This window comes from Rhinoraja longicauda, chromosome 13 (assembly GCF_053455715.1).
Source record: "Rhinoraja longicauda isolate Sanriku21f chromosome 13, sRhiLon1.1, whole genome shotgun sequence".
NCBI lineage: Eukaryota > Metazoa > Chordata > Chondrichthyes > Rajiformes > Arhynchobatidae > Rhinoraja > Rhinoraja longicauda.
Genome location: NC_135965.1, coordinates 49,363,594 through 49,390,722, shown reverse-complemented (window position 1 = coordinate 49,390,722; position 27,129 = coordinate 49,363,594). Strand labels below are relative to the sequence as shown.

The window sequence follows — 27,129 nt, the reverse complement described above, 5'->3', positions numbered from 1 at the left end:
TCAGCGAGTCAGGCAGCATCTGTGGAGAACATGGATAGGTGACGTTTCACAGAGTGCTGGAGTAACTCAGCGGGTCAGGCAGCATTTCTGGAGAACGTGGGTGGGTGACGTTTTGGTTCAGTGATTCTAATGGGGGAGGGGGTTTGGGGAGAAAGCTGGAAGAATGGTAGGGCCTGGCAAGTGATAGGTGGATACAGGTGAGACGGGTTGGGGGGGGGGGGGGGGGGGGGTGGGGGGGGAGTGGTTGATAGGCAGATGGTTGGACAAAGGCCAGAGATGAAAAGGTAAAAAGTGTGAGATAAGGAGAGAAGGCGAGAAGACGCACGAAATGTGAAGCCAGGAGAAGGAATATACTGTAGGTGGAAGGGACAGACGGAGGGGGAAGGATAAAGGGAGAAATGTGTGTGCATCCAGGTGGGGCACTGGGAAGAGGGGGAGAGGGGGGGAAAGGCGGGTGTTTGTAGGTGAGTAGGGTTGCCAATTTTCCAGTATTAGCCGGGACATCCCGTATTTTGGGCTAAATTGGTTTGTCCCGTATTAAGCCCAAGGGCTGCTGTAGGCGCGGACACTGTAGGCCCGGACACTGTAGGCCCAGGTGCCACTGTAGGCCTGGACACTCTAGGCCCGGGGGCTGCTATAGGCCGGAACAGTGTAGGACCGGACACTGTAGGCCCGGACACTGTAGGCCCAGACACTCTAGGCCCGGGGCCCACTGTAGGTCCGGACACTGTAGGCTCGGACAGTGTAGGCCCAGACATGGTAGGCCCGGGGGCCACAGTAGGCCAGAACAGTGTAGGCTAACGGAGTGTGACTGGGGAGCGGGGCCGAGTGTGTTCTCCTGACGGAGGTTGCGTAGCAACCCGCCTCCAGGCCCGGGCGGCCACCATTGGTGGAGCGGGAGCACATGGCCGCTGGCTGGGTGAGGTCACGTGGGGCGTGGGATGGTGACGTCACCTTTTGTCCCTTATTTGGGGGTTAGAAGGTTGGCAACCCTGCAGGTGAGTGTCCGACAGGTGGCGAATTCAATGTGTCCACCTGTTGGGTTGATAATGTAAATGATGATGTGCTTGAAATATCAGTGTTTTAATCCCAAAACAAATTCTGGAATTTAGGATGAGAGGGGATCTTATCGAAACCTATAAGATTATTAAGGGGTTGGACACGTTAGAGGCAGGAAACATGTTCCCAATGTTGGGTGAGTCCAGAACAAGAGGCCACTGTTTAAGAATAAGGGGTAGACCATTTAGAACTGAGATGAGGAAAACCTTTTCAGTCAGAGAGTTGTGAATCTGTGGAATTCTCTGCCTCAGAAGGCAGTGGAGGCCAATTCTCTGAATGCATTCAAGAGAGAGCTGGATAGAGCTCTTAAGGATAGCGGAGTCAGGGGGTATGGGGAGAAGGCATGAACAGGGTACTGATTGAGAATGATCAGCCATGATCACATTGAATGGTGGTGCTGGCTCGAAGGGCTGAATGGCCTCCTCCTGCACCTATTGTCTATTGTCTATTGTAAAACTCTCTTGACTCTTGATTTCCTCTGGCGGATTATTCCAGAAAACGCACACCTCCAGATTCAGGGACAGTTTCTTCAGTCTGAAGAAAGGTCTTAAACTGAACCATCACCCATTCCTTCTCTCCAGAAATGCTGCCTGACCCACTGAATTACTCCAACACTCGGTGAAACGTCACCTATCCATGTTCTCCAGAGATGCTGCCTGACCCGCTGAGTAACTCCAGCACTTTGTGTCTTTTTTTTTGTAAACCGGCATCTGCAGTTCCTTGTGTCTCCATGGATAAACATTAAACACTAAAATATAAAGGGATTTCACCAACATTGAGGTAAGTCTTGGGGCAGTATTTTTTGGTTGACATGGGAATATTTGGAGGCATCTTCTGTCAGCATTGGCTGCCATTTGGGTAGTTTATTTGGGTAGGAATGGTCTGGGTGGGGCAAGTCTTTGATTATGTTGGCAGCCTTTCCAAAGCAGTGTGAAGTGAAGATGGAGTCAATGGTGGGGAGTGTGGTGTGTGTGATGGGCTGGGCTACATCTACAATGGTGGGGAGTGTGGTGTGTGTGATGGGCTGGGCTACATCTACAATGGTGGGGAGTGTGGTGTGTGTGATGGGCTGGGCTACATCTACAATGGTGGGGAGTGCGGTGTGTGCGATGGGCTGGGCTACATCTACAATGGTGGGGTGTGCGGTGTGTGCGATGGGCTGGGCTACATCTACAATGGTGGGGAGTGTGGTGTGTACGATGGACTGGGCTACATCCACAACTCTCTGCAGTTTCTTGCGGTCTTGGGCAGAGCTGTCCCCAAACCAGGCTGTGATGCAACCCGAGAGCGTGCTTTCTACAGTGCATCTGTGGAAGTTGGTAAGTCCCCAAAATGAGCAATAGAAACAGCATCTTCTCAGTTCTCTCGTCAGGAGCTTATGTCCATTTTCTCTCCATCTACACAGGACGAAGATATGCTAATTTCCAATGTACTGTCTCAATATCAAGAACAAAACAGCTAACTTTTATTTGTGAATGCTTCAAGCCAGAGGGCAGTGGGGGCATTGGGGATCGGTGGGGGGAGGGGTGGGGGTGGGGGTGGGGGGGGGGGGAGGGCAGTGGAGATTAAGATTTTAGATTTAGATTTAGAGATACAGCGCGGAAACAGGCCCTTCGGCCCACCGAGTCCGCGCCGCCCAGCGATCCCCGCACATTAACACTATCCTACACCCACTAAGGACAATTTTTACATTTACCCAGTCAATTAACCTACAAACCTGCACGTCTTTGGAGTGTGGGAGGAAACTGAAGATCTCGGAGTAAACCCACGCAGGTCATGGGGAGAACGTACAAACTCCGTACAAACAGCGCCCGTAGTCAGGATCGAACCTGAGTCTCCGGCGCTGCATTCGCTGTAAGGCAGCAACTCTACCGCTGCGCCACCGTGCCGCCCTAATGATGTGCTGTTGCAGATAGGGGGCGTAGGGGTTTGGATATTTGAGAATGTAAAGGGTTATGCAACCTTTTGAGATGTTTATCTCTTCATTAAAAGAGAACTTTGGATTAAATTATATTATGGAAGTGATACTATTTAGAATCAGTTCTCCAAAGAGTGGATCTCATTGGCACACAGTCACTTTGCAACTGACCGAGCGAGGCATTGCAAGTGTTGATTCTCACCCTACCGAACTGTGGGAAAGCTTTGCGAGTCATTTCTTTCCCAATCATTCCTTCTGATTTCAATTCCAAGGACTTGTCCGAGAGGAAAATATTCACCAAAACTGCTCAAGTGTACACAGCATTGTGAGACGATTCACGGACACATTAGTGGGCCGAACTTGACACATAAAGCACATTTTAGCACAGGTTAGGGCAAAGAGGATTCTAACAAACCACTTTAATAAGGCATGATCAAGAGGCAGGGAGTATTGGTGAGGGGTCCACCAAACTTGGAGTCTACAGGTTGCCAGAGGTTATGGGGGGAAGGCAGGAGAATGGAGTTCAGAGGGAGAGATAGATCAGCCATGGTATAATGGAGGAGTAGACTTGATGGGCCGAATGGCCTAATTCTTCTCCTATCACTTATGACCTTATAATATAGTCCTGATGATCGCTCTTACCTCTCGCCCCCACCCTACCCCACCCAACCCCACCCCACACCACCCACCCCACCCTACCACACCCCACGCCACCCCACCCCACCCCACCACACCCTACCCCACCCCACACCACCCACCCCACCCCACCCCACCCATACCCCACCCCACACCACCCACCCCACCCCACCCTACCCCACCCCACCCCATCCTACCCCACCCCACCCCACCCCACCCCACCCCACCCCACTCCACCCCACCCCACCACACCCAACCCCACCCCACCCCACCCCACCCCACCCCACCCCACCCCACCCCACCCCACCACACCCTACCCCACACCACCCACCCCACCCCACCCTACCCCACCCCACCCCACCCTACCCCACCACACCCCACCCCACCCCACCACACCCCACCCCACCCCACCACACCCTACCCCACCCCACCCCACACCACCCCACCCCACCCCACCCCACCACACCCCACCACACCCCACCCCACCACACCCCACCCCACCCATACCCCACCCCACACCACCCACCCCACCCCACCCTACCCCACCCCACCCTACCCCACCACACCCCACCCCTCCCCACCCCACCCCACCCCACCCCACCCCACTCCACTCCACCCCACCCCACCCTACCACACCCCACCCCACCCCACCCCACCCCACTCCACCACACCCCACTCCACCCCACCACACCCCACCCCACCCCACCCCACCCCACTCCACTCCACTCCACCCCACCCCACCCTACCCCACCACACCCCCACCCCCACCCCACCACACCACACCACACCCCCACCCCACCCACCCCCACCACACCCCACCCCACCCCACACCCACCACACCACACCACACCCCACCCCACCACACCCACACCACACCCCACCCCACCCCACCCCACTCCACCACACTCCACCCCACCCCCACCCCACCCCACCACACCACACCACACCCCCACCACACCCCACCCCACCCCACCCCACCCCACCCCACTTCTTCGTTCTTACCCCCCCCCCACCCCCCCCCCCCCCCACCCAGGTCCCTCTATGTTCTTGGGCCTGAAGAAGGGTTCTGACCTCATCATAACTTGAACCAGATCCAATTTTCAAATGCTGGCGGACAGACACAAAAAGCTGGAGTAACTCAGCGGGTCAGGCAGCATCTCTGGAGAGAATGAATGGGTGACGTTTCGGGTCGAGACCCTTCTTTGGAAGGTTGATTTATCAACAGCTCTTTCTAAGAATCCCAAGACTGCCTCCAATATGCCTTGACACTGTCCAAGTAATCGTCCAGAAGAGATTTGCAATGTCTAAGACAAAGGGCTGTTGAAGGAAATCCTGGGTAACCAGGTCTGGTGATTACATGCTGAGGTGGTGAGATCAGATAAACTCTCCAGCTGTAAGTAGGTCAATGATCTGCAGAGCAAGAAAAACTTGCAGCTACAATACGGTCTCAACAGCTATCCTCAGCTTTAGTTTAGTTTAGAGATACAGCGCGGAAACAGGCCCTTCGGCCCACCGAGTCCGTGCCGACCAGCGATCACCTCGAACACCAAAACTATCCCACACATACTGAGGACTATGTACAACTTTACCAAAGCCAATTAACCGACCAAAGATGTACAGGTTTGTAGGTTAATTGGCTTGGTATAAAATGTTAAATTGTTACTCCAGCACTCTGTGAAACGTCACCTATCCATGTTCCCCACAGATGCTGCCTGACCCGCTGAGTTACTCCAGCACTCTGTGAAACGTCACCTATCCATGTTCTCCACAGATGCTGCCTGACCCGCTGAGTTACTCCAGCACTCTGTGAAACGTCACCTATCCATGTTCTCCACAGATGCTGCCTGACCCGCTGAGTTACTCCAGCATTCGGTTTTATTCAATTTTAATCATTTGTGAGATAGCTTGGATCACGGGCCAGTCTTGCAGCTTCGCCTATTGTGAGGTATAGCTCTTGGGTCTTAGATTAGTTCATAGATACAGCATGGAAACATACCCTTCGGCCTACCAAGTCCACGCCGACCATCGATCGCCCGTTCACAGGTAGTCCAATGTTATCCCACTTTGCCATCCACTCCCTACACACTGGGGGGCAATTTACATAGGGGCCGATTAAGTTACAAACCCGCACGTCTTTGAGGATGTGGGAGGAAACCGGAGCACCCGGAGGAAACCCACTTGGTCACAGGGAGAATGTGCAAACTCCACACAGACAGCACCTGTAGTCAGGATTGAACCCGGGTCTACCCGCTGTACCACTGTGCCATCCTTTTTGACTGTTTGAGCCAGACGTTTGGTAACCCCACCCCGAATACTCACTGCCTCTTGATCATGCCTCATTTAAGCAGTTTCTTAGAATCTAACTTTTTGGTGGGTGCCCACATTGAAATTTACCGAACAGTGAAAGTCCTGCACAGAGTGGATGTGGAGAGGATGTTTCCACTAGTGGGAGAGTCTAGGACCAGAGATCACAGCCTCAGAATAAAAGGATGTACTTTCAGAAAGGAGATGAGGAGGAATTCATTGCCACAGACGGCTGTGGTGGCCAAGTCAGTGGATATTTTAAGGCAGAGATTGACAGATTCTTGATTGGTAAGTGTGCCAGGGGTTATGGGAAGAAGGCAGGAGAATGGAGTTGAGAGGGAGAGATAGATCAGCCATGATTGAATGGCAGAGTAGACTTGATGGGCCGAATGGCCTAATTCTGCTCCTATAATGAGCTTATGAACCTGTCCTAAAATGTGCTTGTCTATCAAGTTCTGCCCACTAATGTTCCCGTGAAACACCTCACATTGCTGTGTACACGTGAGCAGTTTTGGTGAATATTTTTCTCTTGGACAAGTCCTTGGAATTGAAATTAAACACTTACAAAATATGTAGGAAGGAACTGCAGATGCTGCTTTACACCGAAGATAGACACAAAAAGCTGGAGTCACTTGCAAACCTTTTCGGCAGTTCAATCTAATTGTCCTGGGTTCCATCTTAGATTCATTTTACCTCTCCAGTGCAAAATCTCCTAAAGTACATCCACTTTGAAGACACTCTCTTCCAAAAGAGTCTGAAGAAGGGTCCCGACCCAAAAAACATCGTCTGTCCATTTCCCTCCATAGATGCTGCCTGACCAGTTGGGTTCCTCTAGGACTTTGTTTCATACCCACAGTAGTCCTGAACTACTATCTACCTCATTGGTGACCCTCGGACTATCTTTGATCGGGCTTTGCTGGCTTTATCTTGCACCAAACGTTATTCCCTTATCATGTGGAGTTTAATGCTGATAAGTGTGAGGTGCTGCATTTTGGTAGGACAAATCAAAATAGGACGTACAGGGTAAATGGTAGGGAATTGAGGAATGCAGTGGAACAGAGGGATCTGGGAATAACTGTGCATTGTTCCCTGAAGGTGGAATCTCATGTGGATAGGGTGGTGAAGAAGGCGTTTGGTATGCTTGCCTTTATAAATCAGAGCATCGAATATAGAAGTTGGGACGTAATGTTAAAATTGTACAAGGCATTGGTGAGGCCGAATCTGGAATATGGTGTGCAGTTCTGGTCGCCAAATTATAGGAAGGATGTCAACAAAATAGAGAGAGTACAGAGGAGATTTACTAGAATGTTGCCTGGGTTTCAGCACTTAAGCTACAGAGAGAGGTTGAACAGGTTGGGTCTTTATTCTTTGGAGCGTAGAAGGTTGAGGGGGGACTTGATAGAGGTTTTTAAAATTTTAAGAGGGACGGACAGAGTTGACGTGGGTAGGCTTTTCCCTTTGAGAGTGGGGAAGATTCCAACAAGGGGACATAACTTCAGCAGAATTAAGGGACAAAAGTTTAGGGGTAACATGAGGGGGAACTTCTTTACTCAGAGGGTGGTGGCTGTATGGAATGAGCTTCCGGTGGAAGTGGTGGAGGCAGGCTCGATTTTACTATTTAAGAGTAAATTAGATAGGTATACGGATGGGAAGGGATTGGAGGGTTATGGTCTGAGAGCAGGTAGATGGGACTAGGTCGGAGAAAGTGTTCGGCATGGACTAGAAGGGCCAAACTGGCCTGTTTCCGTGCTGTAATTGTTATATGTCATAGAGTCGTAGAGTGATACAGTGTGGAAACAGGCCCTTCGGCCCAACATGTCCGACCCACACTAGTCCCACCTGCCCGCGCTTGGTCCATATCCCTCCAAACCTGTCCTATCCATGTACCTGTCTAACTGCATCTTAAACGTTGGGATAGTCCCTGCCTCAACTACCTCCTCTGGCAGTTCGTTCCATGCACCCACCACCCTCTGTGTGTATCTGCGCACCGTGAATGGCTCGATGGTAATCATGTATAGTCTTTGCAGTGACTGGTTAGCACGCAACAAAAGCTTGCACCACTCTGCCTCGGTACACATGACAATAAACTAAACTAAAGGGAATAAAACATCGGCCAACATCATTCCTCAAATTGGTTCCACAGGCTGAGAGTTCACTGTCTTTGCAGAAGCTAATTGTACATTTTCTCTGACTGTCAATACTTGCTTCCTCATTCACCTTTGAACAGACTTGTCCTATTTGCGAGCTTGCACCTTCCTGTTCTGGAATTTCCCCACCAGCAGAAATAGATCTCCGTGTCAACTCTAAGCCATTGCTGGCACATTCGCACACCAAACGCTGAATTAGACCATCCTTTAATCTTGCCTAGATTATGCAATATCTCCGAATAATTCAACCCCTTGAAGACCTGATATTATTCAAGCAATCTAACAGCACCTCACATTTTGCTTAGACAGCTGACAATCCAGCAGAATGAGTTTTGATCTCTCTAACTTCAGGTATCCCATGCACCCCATCTGCTAATGTCCCTCCCCCCCCCCCCCCCCCCTCAGGTTGTTTCACCAGCTTCAAAGTCGTCTTGTTGAGTCTCATATTCACAAATTTGCATAAGAAAATAACTGCAGATGCTGGTACATATCGAAGGTATTTATTTCACAAAATGCTGGAGTAACTCAGCAGGTCAGGCAGCATCTCAGGAGAGAAGGAATGGGTGACGTTTCAGGTTGAGACCCTTCTTCAGACTTGGGACTTGTTGAGTCTCATTGTCAGTAACTCGTGTTCATCTAGCCCACAGCTAACAGTGGCCCGTTTCCTTCATCATCGTTACTTTTTTTCATTCAATCATTTGTTCTACATCTCTCTCTCTATCTCTGTCTACATCTCTCATTCCCCTTTCCCCCGACTCTCAGTCTGAAGAAGAGTTTCATCCCGAAACATCTCCTATTCAACTGTCCCGCTGGGTTTTAGAGGAAGTACAGAGAAGGTTCACCAGATTGATTCCTGGGATGGCAGGACTTTCATATGAAGAAAGACTGGATAGACTCGGCTTGTACTCGCTGGAATTTAGAAGATTGAGGGGGGATCTTATAGAAACTTACAAAATTCTTAAGGGGCTGGACAGGCTAGATGCAGGAAGATTGTTCCCGATCTTGGGGAAGTCCAGAACAAGGGGTCACAGTTTAAGGATAAGGGGGAAGACTTTTAGGACCGAGATGAGAAAGTTTTTTTTCACACAGAGAGTGGTGAATCTGTGGAATTCTCTGCCACAGAAGGTAGTTGAGGCCAGTTCATTGGCTATATTTAAGAGGGAGTTAGATGTGGTCCTTGTGGCTAAAGGGATCAGGGGGTATGGAGAGAAGGCAGGTACGGGATACTGAGTTGGATGATCAGCCATGATCATATGGAATGGTGGTGCAGGCTCGAAGAGTCGAATGGCCTACTCCTGCTCCTATTTTCTATGTTTCTATGTTTCTATGTTACTCCAGCTTTTTGCATCTATCTTCGGTTTAAACCAGCATCTGCAGTTCCTTCCCACACTGCCGAATACCATGTTCAGCACTGATTTAACTTTCTAAAATGTTGGAGTCAGAGGACATAAGTTTAAGTCTTCAGTCTGAAGAAGGGTCTCGACCCGAAACGTCACCCATTCCTTCTCTCCTGAGATGCTGCCTGACCCAAGTCAAGTCAAGTCAAGTCAAATTTATTTGTCACATACACATACACGATGTGCAGTGAAATGAAAGTGGCAATGCCTGCGGATTGTGTACAAAAAAGAATTACAGTTACAGCATATAAATAGAGTTAATAAGTTACTATAGTGTAGATAAAAACGTAGTCTCTGGGGTTATAAAAGTTGACAGTCCTGATGGCCTGTGGGAAGAAACTCCGTCTCATCCTCTCCGTTTTCACAGCGTGACAGCGGAGGCGTTTGCCTGATCGTAGCATCTGGAACAGTCCGTTACTGGGGTGGCGGGGGTCCCTCATGATCTTGCTGGCTCTGGATCTGCACCTCCTGATGTATAGGTCCTGCAGGGGGGCGAGTGTAGTTCCCATGGTGCGTTCTGCCGAACGCACTACTCTCTGCAGGGCCATCCTGTCCTGGGCAGAGCTGTTCCCAAACCAGACTGTGATGTTGCCGGACAGGATGCTCTCTACAGCCCCAGAGTAGAAGCAATGAAGGATCCTCAGAGACACTCTGAATTTCCTCAGTTGTCTAAGGTGATAAAGGCGCTGCTTTGCCTTACCCACCAGTGCGGCAATGTGCGTTGCCCATGTCAGATCCTCTGCGATGCGGACTCCCAAGTATTTAAAACTGCTCACCCTATCCACAGTAGACCCATTTATCTCCAGTGGCGTGTACGTCCTTGGATGTTTAGCCCTTCTGAAGTCCACAATCAGCTCCTTCGTTTTAGTGACATTCAAGAGGAGGCTATTGTCCTGACACCAGAGTGCCAGATCAGCCACCTCCTCCCGGTAGGCCTTCTCATCGTTGTTGGAGATCCGGTCCACCACCACAGTGTCATCAGCAAACTTGATAACGGAGTTTGAGCTGAACCTGGCCCCACAGTCATGTGTGTACAGGGAGTACAGTAGGGGGCTAAGGACGCAGCCCTAGGGGGATCCTATGTTCAGGGTGAGGGAGCTAGATGTGTGTTCCCCCATCCTGACCACTTGGGGCCTGGCAGTGAGAAAGTCCAGGACCCAGGCACACAGAGGGGTGCTAAGCCCCAGTTACAGCAGCTTCTCAACCAGTCTGCTGGGGACTATTGTGTTGAATGATGAACTAAAGTCAATGAACAGCATCCACACATAGCCCCCCTGGCTGTCCAGATGAGAGAGAGCGAGTGACCCGCTGAGACACTCCAGCATTTTGTGAAATAAATACCTTCGATTTGTACCAGCATCTGCAGTTATTTTCTTACACGGGACATAAGTTTAAGATGATTGAAGGAAGATTTAATAGGGACCTGAGGGGCAACTTTTTCACTTCGAAGGTGGTGGGTATATGTACCCAGCAGTTGAAGCAGGTACAATAACAATATTTAAAAGACATTTGGACAGGTACATGGATTGGAAAGGTTGAGCAGGGAAAGGTTGAGCAGGCTGCTCGGACTAGCTTAGATGAGGCACCTTGGCCAACGTTGGCGAGTTGGGCTGAAGGTCCTGTTTCCATGCTGGATGACTCTGTGACTGAACACAATATTCTAGGTAAGGTAAAAGGTGCTGGAGGAATTCAGCTGGTCCGGCAACATCTCTGGCGACCACGTTTCAGGTGAGGACCCTTTTTCAGGTCCTTCTTCACACCTTCCACATTAAGGACGTTTGGAAGCAATCTATCATTAGCAAATTTGCAGATGATACTAAGCTGGGGGGTAGTGTGAATTGTGAGGAAGATGCAATAAGGCTGCAGGGTGACTTGGACAGGTTGTGTGAGTGGGCGGATACATGGCAGATGCAGTTTAATGTAGATAAGTGTGAGGTTATTCACTTTGGAAGTAAGAATAGAAAGGCAGATTATTATCCGAATGGTGTCAAGTTAGGAAGAGGGGATGTTCAACGAGATCTGGGTGTCCTAGTGCATCAGTCACTGAAAGGAAGCATGCAGGTACAGCAGGCAGTGAAGAAAGCCAATGGAATGTTGGCCTTCATAACAAGAGGAGTTGAGTATAGGAGCAAAGAGGTCCTTCTACAGTTGTACCGGGCCCTGGTGAGACCGCACCTGGAGTACTGTGTGCAGTTTTGGTCTCCAAATTTGAGGAAGGATATTCTTGCTATTGAGGGCATGCAGCGTAGGTTCACTAGGTTAATTCCCGGAATGGCGGGACTGTCGTATGTTGAAAGGCTGGAGCAATTAGGCTTGTATACACTGGAATTTAGAAGGATGAGGGGGGATCTTATTGAAACATATAAGATAATTAGGGGATTGGACACATTAGAGGCAGGAAACATGTTCCCAATGTTGGGGGAGTCCAGAACAAGGGGCCACAGTTTAAGAATAAGGGGTAGGCCATTTAGAACGGAGATGAGGAAGAACTTTTTCAGTCAGAGAGTGGTGAAGGTGTGGAATTCTCTGCCTCAGAAGGCATTGGAGGCCAGTTCGTTGGAAGCTTTCAAGAGAGAGCTGGATAGAGCTCTTAAGGATAGCGGAGTGAGGGGGTATGGGGAGAAGGCAGGAACGGGGTACTGATTGAGAGTGATCAGCCATGATCGCATTGAATGGCGGTGCTGGCTCGAAGGGCTGAATGGCCTACTCCTGCACCTATTGTCTATTGTCTATTGTCTATTGTCTATTATCAGCCCCCATCCTCTTTAGTTTAGTTTAGTTTAGTTTAGAGATACAGCGCGGAAACAGGTCCTTCGGCCCACCGAGTCCACGCCGACCAGCGATCCCCGCACAGTAACACTATCCTGCACACACACTAGGGACAATTTCTGTCTGAAAATCGGTCTGAAGAAGGGTCTCGACCCGAAACGTCACCCATTCCTTCTCTCCTGAGATGCTGCCTGACCCGCTGAGTTACTCCAGCATTTTGTGTCTACCTTCGATTTAAACCAGCATCTGCAGTTATTTTCCTACAGAAAAAGTGACTCGAAGGTGTCTTTGCTGGCAGCAAGGAAAGATGAGCATCAGATGGGTGTAAAGGGACTGAATTCCCAGTGGGGATGAGGTGGAAAAATCTCATGTGATTAACTCCAAAAAAAGATTGTTGTTGGAGGCTATTTTTTCTGTCTCTCTAAATTGGATCCTCGTGAAGTCTTTTTCCCAGGGTAGACAATAGACAATAGGTGCAGGAGTAGGCCATTCGGCCCTTCGAGCCAGCACCGCCATTCAATGTGATCATGGCTGATCATTCTCAATCAGTACCCCGTTCCTGCTTTCTCCCCATACCCCCTGACTCTGCTATCCTTAAGAGCTCTATCTAGCTCTCTCTTGAATCAAGAGAGGTAAGGGAATCAAGAACCAGAGGACAGGTGGATAAGGTGAGTGGGGAAAGATTTAATAGGGACCTGATGGAGCAACAGCTTCACACAGAGGGTGGTGGGTATAGGGAACGAGTTGCCAGAGGAGGTAGTTGAGGCAGGGACTATCGCAAAGTTTAAGGAACATTTGGACATAGGACAGGTTTGGAGGGATTTGGGCCAAACACCGGCTGATGGGACTCATGCAAATTGGGCATGTTGGTCGGTGAGGGTAAGGTAGTAACATTAAGTGACAAAGATAGATTTGTCAAAGTGACAAGGGATGGTTTAATTCTGCTCCTAGAATTTATGAAGATGAGATCAGTTTGATTTAGCTTCATGTTCAGCAGGGAAATTGTGGGCCGAAGGGCCTGTCCCTGTGCTGCACTGTTCTCTGCTCTTGTGAGACAGGTATACCAGGTGAGGGCAGCGATGAGGGAGCGTTGCATGGGGAATTAGGGAGCGCCCCCCTGGATTCGAGAATGTTCCTCAGGTGATGATCAGGGAGCCCCTCCAGGTGAGGATGAGGGAGCGGTCCCCAGGTAATGAGGGAGCGTTCAGAACCAGGGGTCACAGCCATTTAGGACAGGTGAGATAAAACCTAATGTTCTGTATTTAGGGGTGCGCTGGTGTGTGACGTATTTAGGGGTGCACTCCCCCTGGTGTGTGACGTATTTAGGGGTGCGCTACCCTTGGCGTTCTGTATTTAGGGGTGCGCTACCCTTGGCGTTCTGTATTTAGGGGTGCGCTCCCCTTGGTGTGTGACATATTTAGGGGTGCGCTACCCTTGGTGTTCTGTATTTAGGGGTGCGCTACCCTTGGCGTTCTGTATTTAGGGGTGCGCTCCCCTTGGTGTGTGACATATTTAGGGGTGCGCTCCCCCTGGTGTTCTGTATTTAGGGGTGCGCTCCCCCTGGTGTTCTGTATTTAGGGGTGCGCTCCCCTTGGTGTTCTGTATTTAGGGGTGCGCTCCCCTTGGCGTTCTGTATTTAGGGGTGCGCTCCCCTTGGTGTTCTGTATTTAGGGGTGCGCTCCCCTTGGCGTTCTGTATTTAGGGGTGCGCTCCCCTTGGTGTGTGACATATTTAGGGGTGCGCTCCCCTTGGTGTTCTGTATTTAGGGGTGCGCTCCCCTTGGCGTTCTGTATTTAGGGGTGCGCTCCCCTTGGTGTGTGACATATTTAGGGGTGCGCTCCCCCTGGTGTTCTGTATTTAGGGGTGCGCTCCCCTTGGCGTTCTGTATTTAGGGGTGCGCTCCCCTTGGTGTTCTGTATTTAGGGGTGCGCTCCCCCTGGTGTTCTGTATTTAGGGGTGCGCTCCCCTTGGTGTTCTGTATTTAGGGGTGCGCTCCCCTTGGTGTTCTGTATTTAGGGGTGCGCTCCCCTTGGTGTTCTGTATTTAGGGGTGCGCTACCCTTGGTGTTCTGTATTTAGGGGTGCGCTCCCCTTGGTGTGTGACGTATTTAGGGGTGCGCCCCCCCGTGTGTGTGACGTATTTAGGGGTGCGCTCCCTCTGGTGTTCCGTATTTAGGGGTGCGCTCCCTTTGGTGTGCGTGTGACCTATTTAGGGGGTGCGCTCCCCCGGGGTCGCGAATTTTTTTCGTCGCGGAGAGGGAGGGGCGGGGGAGGGGCTTGGTGTGTGACGCGTGTGACGGACGGCCGTCTCCGCTAATCAGAGAGAGAGCGCTACGTGACGTCTGGGGCGGGGTGGGCGGGTCCTCAGGCGTCGGCGTTAACGTCATGGAGCCCCGCCCACATTCCCCCCCCATAGCAACCACTCACCCCACACCCACACTCACACACGCACACACAGGCAGCCCCGGGGGCAGGTCGGCCGTGCATTCCTCCTCATTCTCTGCATTGGTATTTACTGGTTTGCAGTCGGGGGAGGAGGGGAGGAGGGTTTTTGTGGCGGTGGGGGGTGGGGATTTGTGCTGACCAATCAGAGAGGGCTGGGAGGGGAGGGGGAGGGGCTGGGACCCGGGGAGGGGCGGGGCCCGGGTGGAGATTTGTGCTGGCCAATCAGAGGGGGCTGAGAGGGGAGGGGCGGGGCCCGGGAGAGCGGGACCCGGTGAGGGACTGTCTGCGGAGGGGAGGGGGCGGGGCCCGGGGAGGGGGGTGGGCGTGGCCTGGTGAGGATTTGTGCTGGCCAATCAGAGGGGGCTGGGAGGGGAGGGGCGGGGCTGGGAGGGGTAAGGGCGGGGCCCGGGGAGAGGCTGTCTGTGGAGGGAGGGGGCAGTGCCCGGGGAGGGGGAGGGGCGGGGCTCGGGTGACCAATCAGAGGGAGCTGGGAGGGGAGGGGGAGGGGCTGGGCCCGGGGAGGGGGGAGGGGCGGGGCCTGGGAGGAGATTTGTGCTGGCCAATCAGAGGGGGGCTGGGAGGGGAGGGGGAGGGGCTGGGGCCCGGGTGACCAATTAGAGGGGGCTGGGGCCTGGGGAGGGGCGGGGCCCGAGGGGGGGCGGTGACGTGATTACGCATTGACGCGGGGGCTGCAGCGCTGGCTTCATTGTTGCATTGTTTGCAGCAGAGACACTACTCACACACTCAGTCACACAGTGACACTCATTCACACTCACAGAGCTGCTCTCCATTGCATTGGCATTGCACTTGCCCACTCTGCCAACAACCTCTCTACGCAAGCAAGCCGCATCATGTCAAGCACCAAAGTGGATAAAACTCTGGATAAAACTCTGGATAAAACTGCGGAGCGGCCCCCGAAGGTAACTATCTGTGTGTGTGTGTGTGCGCGCTCGCGCATTGTTTGCACAAAATATGTGTGGAAGGTACACAAAAAGCTGGAGTAACTCAACGGGACAGACAGCGTCTCTGCAGAGAAGGAATGGGTGACGTTTCGGGTCGAGACCCTTCAGACGGGGTCCATGTGTGTGTACATATGTGTTTGTATATAAGACAATAACTGCAGATGCCGGTACAAATCGAAGGTATTTATTCAAAAATGCTGGAGTAACTCAGCAGGTCAGGCAGCATCTCAGGAGAGAAGGAATGGGTGACGTTTCGGGTCGAGACCCTTCAGACTGAAGTGTGTGTATATATTTGTGTATATGTGCGTGTGTATATATGTGTGTATATGTGCGTGTGTATATGTGTATATATTTGAGTGTGTATATATTTATGAATGTGTATATGGGTATATGTGTGTGTATATATGCATTTTTGTACACATGTTATGGACACTAACACTGTAACCGCTATTTATATATACACACATACGCTGTAACCCGCTGAGTTACTCCAGCATTTTAAACCGGCACTCGCAGTTCTTTCCTGTATTGTGTGTGTGTGTGTGTGTATATAGATAGCTGTAACAGTGTTAATATAGTACAGTGCAATACAGTGTGTATATATGTAGATAGTTATCCCTGTTTGCAAAATGTACCAAACCGCATGTTGATGCATTGTGCAAGGAATGTTCTTTTGTGAACACGCTGCCTGTTTGTGAAGCCATGTCAATTATCACTTCCCCAAAAAATGTTATATTGAAGATTTTTTTTTTAAACGGGAGAAAAGAAGTCAGAGTCGCGACCTGCCCGATGTGTCAGATATTTGTGAAAGTTGGTGTGTGGTTTCAAAGGAAGGTTGTGCATTTTAAGGTGGGGGGCGAAGATGCCCTTTAAGTCATTTTTTTTCGAAAGCTGTTGCACAGAAAGTTGTGTTTTTTGACTCGGGATGGGGGAGTCAGAGCGGGAAGGGGGGGGGGGGGGAGGGGGAGGGGGTGTCAGTGTGGATGTTGAGTCACCAAAGTCAAGTTTCCCCGAGGCTGCTTTTGACGGGGAGCCTGGCTGACTTTGGTTTGGAGGCTAATCTTGAATCGTTGCTTTGCGTTGCTCGGTCAGAGCCCCGCTCTCTGTCGCTCGGTGGGTCTGTTAATAAATCATTCTACAAAAGGCGATCGCGCCTTTTTCTTTGGGCTTTCCGAGCAGAGAGGAATATATCTCCGGGTCTGATGCCGGGTCTGTTGTGCGTGTGTCCGTGTGTGTGTGTGTATGTGCGTGTGTGTGTGTGCGCGCATGCATTTGTGTGTGTATACGTATGTGTGTGTGTGTCTGTGTGTGTATATGCGTGTGTGTCTGTGCGTTTGTGTATGCGTGTGTGTGTGTTTTCTGCGCGTGTCTTGTGCGTTTGTATGTGTGTGTCTGTGTATATGCGTGTGTTTTCTGCGTGTGAGTGTATGCGTTTGTATGTGTGTGTATGTGCGTGTATGTCTGCGTTTGTGTGTGTGTGTGCGTGTATGTCTGTGCGTTTGTGTGTGTGTGTGCGTGTGTTTTCTGCGTGTGTGTGTGTGTGTGTGTGTGTATCCCCATTGGGACTACCATAGATCATGGGGTCGGGTAGTGTGCGGCGAGGCGTTTGTTTCCACGCTGCCCGTTTCACCCTGTAGATCTATCTCACTGAAATCTATCTACTTTCTCTGCCACCGCCGCCTCTGAATGAGTCCAGGTGTAGTCCGGGCACAACATGCTGGAGTAACTGAACGGGACAGGCAGGCAGCATCTCTGGGGAGAAGGTGTTGTCCGGCGAGGTTGCAGTCCGGGCATTGATGTGGAGGAAGGAACTGCAGATGTTGCTTCGCACCCGAGATGCCGCTCGTCGCTCTCAGATACCCCAGCATTGTTGTGTCATTCATCTGTTCTTGGGCATCGTTGGGATTGGATCGAAGAGCTGGAGTAACTCAGGCAGCGTCTCTGGAGAAAAGGGAATGGGTCTGAGTTACTCCGGGTTGTGTGTGTCTCTGTGTGTATGCGTGTCTGTGTGTGTGTGTGTGTGTATGTGTGTCTGTGTGTGTGCGTGTCTGTGTGTGTGTGTGTGTGTGTGTGTCTCTGTGTGTGTGCGTGTGCGTGTCTGTGTGTGTGTGTGTCTCTGTGTGTGTGTGCGTGTCTGTGTGTGTGTGTGTCTCTGTGTGTGCGTGTCTGTCTGTGTGTGTGTGTGTGTCTCTGTGTGTGTATGTCTGTGTCTGTGTGTGTCTGTGTATGTCTGTGTGTGTGTGTGTGTTCGGTGTAAACCAGCATCTGTAGTTCCTTCCCACACATTTTGTTGTGCCCTAATGTGTCTGTAAACAGCAACTTGCAGCAGGGGAGAGAGGGAGTCGATTTAGTGGAGAACGAGGGGGAGGGGAGGGGGGGGGGGGGGAGTGGATTTTGTGACAGAAGGCAGTGGAGGCCAATTCACTGGATGTTTTCAAGAGAGCGTTAGATTTAACTCTTGGGGCTAAAGGGAAATCAGGGGAGAGGGCAGGAACGGGGTACTGATTGTAGATGATCAGCCATGATCACATTGACCTATTTTCCTGTACCTATTTTCTTTCTATAAAGCCAAGCCTGGTCTTCAATACTAACTCCATGCGTTTACGTTAAAAAAGAACAGATGACATTTGTTGACTTTTCATGTTTCTCTTGAGTTTTATTTTTCGCATGTGTGTGTGTGTGTGTGTATGTGTGTGTGTGTATATATATATATATATATATATATATATGTGTGTGTGTGTGTGTGTGTGTATGTGTGTGTATGTGTGTGTATATATATATGTGTGTGTATGTGTATATATATATTGTTTTAAAAGCACTCTCCTGGGAAGGTTGATTCAGCCAAGCCGGGTTGACTGAGAGGGTTTAGCTGCGAGGGTTTAGTTGGCGAGTTTAGTGGATTGGAGATGTGTTATTTTTGTTGTTTGCATTCTTTCGTCTGGACTTTGACTCCCGTCCTCCTGCGACCGGTTTCTCTCGCGTTTTCTGTAATTTCTAGCTGGCCGACCAGTTTTGTTTTTTTAAAAGGGGCGAGCGACCTTTGCCTGTTTGCCTGTAATATTCCTTCCGATCCTGTGATTTTTTTTGTTGGGAAATGGAGCCGATTAGAGATGCCGCCTTCTGACAACGGGGGGGGCACGATTGATCCACTTTAATCCCACGTTTGATCTTTTTGTTTTTTTCTGGAGGGGAAAGGGAGGCTGTCAGATGGTGAAAGAAGCGGTCAGGCACAGTGAGAGTGAGATAAAGAGTTAGGCAGATACAGATTAGGGGAACTATGCATTAAAACTGGGCGAGAATCGATTAGGCGCAGTGAAAGGCGATGGGATATTTAGACATCGCAACCAAGGAGGGATTCATGTTTAAAGTTGGCTTTCAGGGGGAGGAGGGAGGGAGGGAAGGAGGGGGAGGGGGAGAGGGAGGGAGGGAGGGAGGGAAGGAGGGGGAGGGAGGGAAGGGGGGGGGAGGGAGAGAGAGAGGGAGGGGAGGGAGGGGGAGAGGGAGGGAGGAGGAGGGGGGAATCATGCATGCACTTTTTATCCAATGCATACTTTTATTGGGTGGGTGGTCGTTCCTTTGTTCGGTCGGAGCGTTGCAATGTAGTTTTTGTTTTACGCTCCGTGAAAGGTTGCAAAGTGGACGTTGCAAATGTGTGTGTGTGTGGCCCCGAGGGGATGGGGGAGATGGAAGGCTGTTTGTGAGGGAGGGAGGGAGAGAGAGAGGGGGGGGAGAAGGAGTGGGAGGGAGATGGGAGAGGGAGGGCGAGAGGGGGAGGGGCAGAGAGGGGAGGGGCAGAGAGGGGGAGGGGCAGAGAGGGGAGGGGCAGAGAGGGGAGGGGCAGAGAGGGGAGGGGCAGAGAGGGGAGGGGCAGAGAGGGGAGGGGCAGAGAGGGGGAGGGGCAGAGAGAGGGACGAGATAGAAAGAGAGGGGATGAGAGGAGAGAGGGAGGGGGAGTGAGAGAGAAAGAGGGAGAGGTGGGTGTGTGCAGTTTATAGGCTGTATTAGCAGAGTGTGTGTGTTTATTTATGTGTGTGTGTGTGTGTGTATTTATGTGTGTGTGTGTTTATGTGTGCGTGTGTGTGTGGTTATGTGTGTGTGTGTGTGTTTATGTGCGTGTGTGTGTGTTTATGTGTGTGTTTTTGTGTGTGTTTATTTGTGTGTTTGTGTGTGTGTGTATTTATGTGTGTGTGTGTGTGTATTTATGTGTGTGTGTGTGTATTTATGTGTGTTTATGTGTGTGTGTGTGTGTGTGTTCCTCTCACCGCCTGGGGCCTGGCTTTGCAGTTTTTTCACCCCTGCTATTCTTGTTCAATATCAGCAGGATCTGAAGAAAGTGGCCGGGGTGGAGCCGGAGAAAGGCAAAGGAGACGCTGCGGCAAACGGCGACGCGGTGAGTGGCTGAGCGGGGTTACACGGTGGCTGGCGTTTTTACACATGTGCAAATATTGCAAAATCCACCACCCTTCAGAATTAGAAATAAACTGCAGGCGGACCAACTCTGGTGCGAAAGCTCTTCGTGCACCCTCCCTCTGTGCATTTAATGGGAAATTCACTTTATCAGCCGCGCTTGGCATTTGCTGTGTGAGTGTGGCACGGTGGCGCAGCGGGTAGAGTTGCTGCCTGACAGCGCCTGAGACTCGGGTTCAATCCTGGCATGGTGTGCTGTCTGTGCGGAGTTTGCACGTTCTTCCCCAGGTACTCCGGCTTTCTACCACCTCTTGAAGATGTGCAGGTTCGTAGGTTAATTGCCCCCCAATGCGCAGGGAGTGGATGAGCAAGTGGGATAACATGGAACTAGTGTGAACGGGTAGTCGGCGTGGATTCGATGGGCCGGTTTCCATGCTGCATCTCCACTCCCTATGGTGACGTAACGACATTTAAAAGGCACTTGGGCAGCTGCATGGACAGCAAAGATTTAGATATGGGCCACACGTGGGCAGATGGGACTAGCTGAGATGGGGCATCTTGGCCGATATGGACCCGTTGGGCCGAAGGGCCTGCTTCCTTGCTGCATCTCTTATCTAACCTCTAAACGACTTTAAACTGAGAGAAAAACAAGGAACTGCAGATGTTGGTTTAATACAAAAAAAGACACAAAGTGCTGGAGTAATCAGTGGGTCAGAACTCCTCCCCTGGGCTTTACATTTACTCTCCTCCTCTTCTCTCTGTATCTGTCTCTTTGTCACCTCCAGCCCTTGCTGTCATGTACTCCACCCATCTGCCAATTACCTCCCTCATCTGTATCCACCTATCACTTGCCAGACTTTATCCCGGCCCCACTGTAATGGCAAGTTTCTAACTTTTCCAATAAAGTCTTTTCTAGTTGCCATTACTGTACAGGGAGTCGAAATGAACTTGTGCCAATCCCACAGAACAGATCTTCCAGTCGTTTTTTTTCCAGTTTAATTAGTTGTTTATTGAAGTAGTTGTACAAACAAGGAGATGAACATACCAGGCTGTACCTATTTAGCATACAAGTCGTAGCTGGCTGCTCTGACCGTGGTCTGGTCCAAAGATACTAGAGGAACAATGTGGACCACTCCGTTGACATCGCCTATACTGAAGTGTAGTACGCAATGGAGCGTAACGTCCACCATTTTAGTAGGCAAAACCCGCCGTTCGCTATGCCTCTCGCAGTGTAATCAGTGTTTTGGGGGAACAGTATGTGTGATGATACCATTAAAATGCAGAATGTATCTCATCCGTCAATTTGCCGATTTTTAAATGTTTCTGCAAGTTTCTGCCTACTAAAATGGCGTCTTGACGTACTACGGTTTTTAGGGTCGAGTGGTCTATCTTGCTCCTCTAGTATCTTTGGTCTGGTCCCAGGTCTCCAGATCTTTTTCCCCATCTGCTCCCAGGTCTGGTACGAACTGGAGTAAGTGACAAAGGCTGGACGTGAAAATAAGCCAGATAGGGTATCGGATGCAGAGAGAAGAGGAGTGAAATGTAAAGCTGGAGGGAGGGAGGTGGGTGGAAGGGGACGGGGGGGGGGGGGGTGTCGTGAGGGGTGTGGGTGCTCTCAAAGTGGAATACGAGGTGTTGTTTCTCGTGTTTGTGTGTGTGTGTCTGGCCGTGTGGCCTCCTGGCAATGGAGGAGGCCCAGGACAGATGGGTTTATCAGAAGATCTTGAGTTATAGGAGCAGAATTAGGCCATTCGGCCCACCGAGTCTTCTCCGCCATTCAATCATGGCTGATCTATCTCTCCCTCCTAACCCCATTCTCCTGTCTTCACCCCATAACCCCTGACACCCATATTGATGAAGATGCGATCTATCTATCTCTGCCTTAAATATATCCATTGACTTGGCTTCCACAGCCTTCTGTGGCAAAGAATCCCACAGATTCACCACCCTCTGGCTAAAGAAATCCCACAGATTCACCACCCTCTGACTAAAGAGAATGGGAATGGGAGTTAGTTTAGTGTAGAGATACAGCGCGGAAACAGGCCTTTCCGGCCCACCGGGTCCGCGTCGCCCAGCGATCCCCGCACAATAACACTATCGTACACCCATTAGGGATAATTTTTACATTTATACCAAGCCACTTTGGAGTGTGGGAGGAAACCGAAGATCTCGGAGAAAACCCACGCAGGTCACGGGGAGAACGTACGAACTCCGTACAGACAGCGCCCGTAGTCGGGATGGAACCTGGGTCTGTCTACATTCGCTGTGAGGCAGCAAGTCTACCGCTGTGCCGCCCGTCTGTGCGCCTCTCTACCGCCAGGCTGTGCCCTCTAGAGTGGCTCACTGCCTCTTTATTGTGTTCAGGAGAATGAGGAGAATGGGGAGCCGGACGTGGAGGAGAAAGCAGACGATGTAGAGGATGAAAGTGAAGATGTTGGTGATGATGATGAAGAGGAAGAGGATGAAGAAGGTAACTTTATACCCGTTAATGTTATTGTAGATTAATACATTGTTGATATGAATATCTTCTAATGGACATATCAACATTAACATGTTAATAGACATTAATGTTAACATACTCATGTGCATATTAATATTCGTACAATAGATATATTGATGCTAATTTGACCATTAAATGTAATAATATTCATGTTAATACGTCAATTTTTCAGCATAGATCAACATCCAATCTTCAGATAATTTTGGTAAATAATAAAAAGATCCAACACTCTTGAGCTAATGGTCATGTGGAATGGGGTTTATTTTTGAATGTTTGATTTGAGTTGTTTCGAGTCTGGAGTGTGTTTTCTTTCAAAAGATGCTTTTATTTCTTGAGAATGCTTTATTTAAAAGTCTATTTCCAGTTTAGTGACCTCGTTTCACAAAATACTCGTGTAACAGCAAGTGTGTTTGAGTTCTCACCGCCGACCTGGGTTCCCTTAGATCCGAAGAAGGGTCTCAACCCGAGACGTCACCCATTCCTTCTCTCCAGAGGTGCTGCCTGACCCGCTGAGTTACTCCAGCACTCTGTGAAACGTCACCTATCCATGTTCTCCACAGATGCTGCCTGACCCGCTGAGTTACTCCAGCACTCTGTGAAACGTCACCTATCCATGTTCTCCACAGATGCTGCCTGACCCACTGAGTTTAGTCTATGTTCAGTCTATGCATTGTTGACATTGTGTGTACTTTCTCCTAGATGAGGAAGGTGATGAAGATGAATGCGAGGGAGCGGCAGAGAAACGAGTGTCTGAAGAAACAGAGGTGGGTAGTTGTCATTCTGCACACAAGTTGCAGTTAGTCACGGTCGCACGAATGGCCTCTTTTATCTTTTTCTCATTTGTTTAGTTTATAGATACAGTGTAGAAACAGGCCCTTCGGCCCACTAACTCCCTGCCGACCGGCGATCCCCGCACACTAACACTATCCTGCACACACGCGGGACAATTTACAATGTTACCAAGCCAATTTACCTACAAACCTGCACGACTTTGGAGCGTGGGAGGAAACCGGAGCACCCGGAGAAAACCCACGCAGGTCACAGGGAGAACGTACAAACTCCGTACAGACAGCGCCCGTAGTCGGGATGGAACCCGGGTCTCCGGCGCTGTGAGGCAGCAGCTCTACCCGCTGCACCATTGTGTTTCTAACAGAGGCCAGAGTAGGAAATGAATTTGGTGCTTTGGATATCTGTAAAAGACCTCAGAACTGAGAGGCGTTTGCCAAGTGTAAACACAAAGAAAACATTTCTGTACAGCAAACTGCTTTCGCAGTTAGTGGAAGAAAGGGGAAGATAATAGAACTTTTATTTTCAGTTAGGAGTCAACTGTGTATGATTGTCGCATGTACTGATAATCAAACAATGAAATCCCACTGCACCATCTTAATATACATGTGAATGCAATGCACACAGATAATATATAATTAAAAAATAAATAATAACTAATACTAATACAAAAAACACAATCCCGAGTGCAACTAAAATGTTGCACAGAGGATCGCAGTTGCTGAGGTCAGTGTTGTGCAGTGTTCAAGAGCCTGATGGTTGCTGGGAAGAAGCTGTTCTTGAACCTGGAGGTCACGGTTTTCAGGCTCCTGTACCTTCTTCCCCATGGTAGCAGCGAGCTGAGAGTGTGGCCAGGGTGGTGTGGGTCAGTGAGAGTGTGGCCAGGGTGGTGTGGGTCAGTGAGAGTGTGGCCAGGGTGGTGTGGGTCAGTGAGAGTGTGGCCAGGGTGGTGTGGGTCAGTGAGAGTGTGGCCAGGGTGGTGTGGGTCAGTGAGAGTGTGGCCAGGGTGGTGTGGGTCAGTGAGAGTATGGCCAGGGTGGTGTGGGTCTCTGATGATGCTGGCTGCCTTTTTGAGTTTTGATCCCTTCGATGGGGTTGTTCACAATGGGGCCATTCGGCCCATCAAGTCTACTCCGCCATTCAATCATGGCTGATCTATCTCTCCCTCCTAACCCCATTCTCCTGCCTTTTCCCCGTAACCCCTGACACCCGTACGAATGAAGAATATGTCAATCTCCGCCTCTAAAAAAAATATCCATTGACTTGGCCTCCACAGCCGTCTGTGGCAATGAGTTCCACTGATTCGCCACCCTCTGCCTAAAGAAATTCCTCCTCATCTCCTCTGTCAAGATACATCCTTTACTTCTGAGGCTGTGGCCTCTGGTCCTAGACTCTCCCACCAGTAGAAATGTCCTCTCCACATCCGCTCTCTCCAAGCCTTTCACCGTTTGTGTTAGATGCTCAGTTAGAATGTACAGGTGCCCCTCAACGTACCGTGGGGTTACGCTCAGATAAGCCCATCGTAAACCGAAGATATCTTGTGTCGAAATGCAATTAACACACCATTGCTCAACGTTTGTACCATTGTAGAGTCGAAATGTCGTAAGTCGAAGCATCTTTAGTCGGGGAGCGTCTGTATTCAGTTGGAATGTTTAATTAACTGCTGAAGTTTATTTATTTTTCTTCAATAGCCACTTTTATAATGGTGATGTTGTGATTAGAAGTACCAATCATTCTTTAATGTTGGTTTTTTTTTCAAATCACCGCTAGGCTGATGTTGTAAAGAAGAAGCGGAAGACAGATGTTGAGTAGGCTGTATATCGTTCCTCATTCCCCCCTATCTCTTCTGATGGAGAAGCTTGGCCATTTGCCTCTAACTACAGGTGACCACCAGTGTAAGTCAACGGCAGGATTTTTAAAAATTAAAGTTACTAAGACTTCATTGCCCTACTTCTTAAAATCCTAAAGGAGAATTTGTTTGTATTTTTATTTACATTTTATATTTTTGTACATATGGTTAGAGGGCGGCAAATTTTAGCAATGACCTCTGGTGACCAAACTGGGGCTTTGAAGTTCTTGTGTAAAACTGACTGTAAAACTGGTGGCTTGACCATGTCTTCACCACATTATCATTAAGGTAACCTGTAAACAAAAAAAATAATAAAAAATAAAAACACACCCTTAATTTGACCATTCCGATAATTGTGTATGTACTTTAGCTGTACAATAAGTACTTGGTTTGTATGAGATGGAAAGGCCAAAGATCTTCTTTTTTCTTTTTGTCCAAAATACTGTCCATTGCGGCCTGTTGTATGTGTGAAACAGTTTGATGTCTCTAATAAACCGGAATTTTATTTTGCTGAGTTTTTTCTGATGAATTGTCTGCTGGAGTTTTAAAAAAACCAACTTGTATAACACTTTAAAATAAAGCACGCCTCTCGCACTCGTGAGATGAATGCGAGTGAACTCTCTACATTCTGCTGAAGCACCTCAGCCTCTTTCATTGCGGCTAGCGGAGTTGTTCTCAGATGAAACGTTAACAAAACGCAGGCATCGAAGCTCAAATAAAATGGTGTACGTAAATCAGAAACTACAGATGCTCCTCGACTTACGATGGGGTTACATTCCGATTAAACCCATCGTAAATTGAAAATATCGTTAAGTCAAAAATGCATTTAATACACCTAACCTCCCCAACATCATAGCCACCTAACCTACTGAACATCACATCCTGGCTTAACCTACCCAACATCATAGCCTAGCCTAACCTCCCAAACATCCATGGCCACCTAACCTACCAAACATCATGGCCACCTAACCTACCGAACATCATAGCCTAACCTGTCCAACATCATAGCCTAGCCTAATCTACCAACATCGTAGCCACCTAACCTACCCAACATCGTAGCCACCTAACCTGTCTAACATCATAGCCTAGCCTAATCTACCAACATCATAGCCACCTAACCTACCCAACATCGTAGCCACCTAACCTGTCTAACATCATAGCCTAGCCTAATCTACCAACATCATAGCCACCTAACCTACCCAACATCGTAGCCACCTAACCTGTCTAACATCATAGCCTAGCCTACTCTACCAACATCATAGCCGCCTAACTTGCGCAAATTCACAGCCACCTAACCTACCCAACATCACAGCCACGTAACCTGCCCAACATCACGGCATCATGAGGGAGTATCGTACTGCATGTTGCTCACCCGGGAAAAGATCAAAATGTGTATCGCTTTACACCATCGTCAAAATATCGTAAGTTGAAGCATCGTACGTCGAGGAGCATCTGTCGTTCGTTTAGTTTATTGTCACGTGTACCGAGGTACAGTGAAGAGCTTCTGTTGCCATGCTATCCAGTCAGCGGAGAGACTACTACTTTTGACTACACTGGAGTGACACAGCGGGTCAAGCAGCACCTCTGGAGAAAAAGGATGTGTGACGTTTCGGGTCGAGGCCCTTCTTCAGACTACAGTCACAAACGTCAAAGGTCCGATATTCCACATGGAGTTTTCCTGGCGTCTGTTTAGACTTCTGAGATACAGCGTGGAAACGGGCCTTTCGGCCCACCTTGTCCGCGCCGGCCAGCAATCCCCCTGTACATTAGTTTAGAGATACAGCGCGGAAACAGGCCCTTCGGCCCACCGAGTCCGTGCCGACCAGCGTTTTCCCCATACACACACTAGATTAGTTTAAAGAGACAACACGGAAACAGGCCCTTCGGCCCACCGAGTCCGTGCCAACCAGGGTTTGCCCCATACACACACTAGATTAGTTTAGAAATACAG

The 27,129-nt window shown here is 49.8% G+C and overlaps 1 protein-coding gene across 3 annotated transcripts; it reads left to right on the top strand.

Moving 5' to 3' along the window:
* Positions 1 to 15,372: 15,372 nt before the first annotated feature.
* Positions 15,373 to 25,687, top strand: ptmaa (prothymosin alpha a). Of its 3 annotated transcripts, none has more exons than XM_078410091.1 (5): positions 15,373 to 15,594; positions 19,958 to 20,026; positions 22,408 to 22,513; positions 23,243 to 23,307; positions 25,100 to 25,687. In XM_078410091.1, the coding sequence occupies exons 1-5, from the start codon at positions 15,526 to 15,528 to the stop codon at positions 25,139 to 25,141; spliced, it is 351 nt and encodes a 116-aa protein (XP_078266217.1). In that variant the 5' UTR covers positions 15,373 to 15,525; the 3' UTR covers positions 25,142 to 25,687. The 3 variants fall into 3 exon arrangements, with proteins under 3 accessions (XP_078266217.1, XP_078266216.1, XP_078266214.1); XM_078410090.1 differs by having other exon boundaries at positions 15,375 to 15,594; positions 19,955 to 20,026; XM_078410088.1 differs by lacking the exon at positions 15,373 to 15,594 and adding an exon at positions 16,411 to 16,485.
* The last annotated feature ends 1,442 nt before the right edge of the window (positions 25,688 to 27,129 follow it).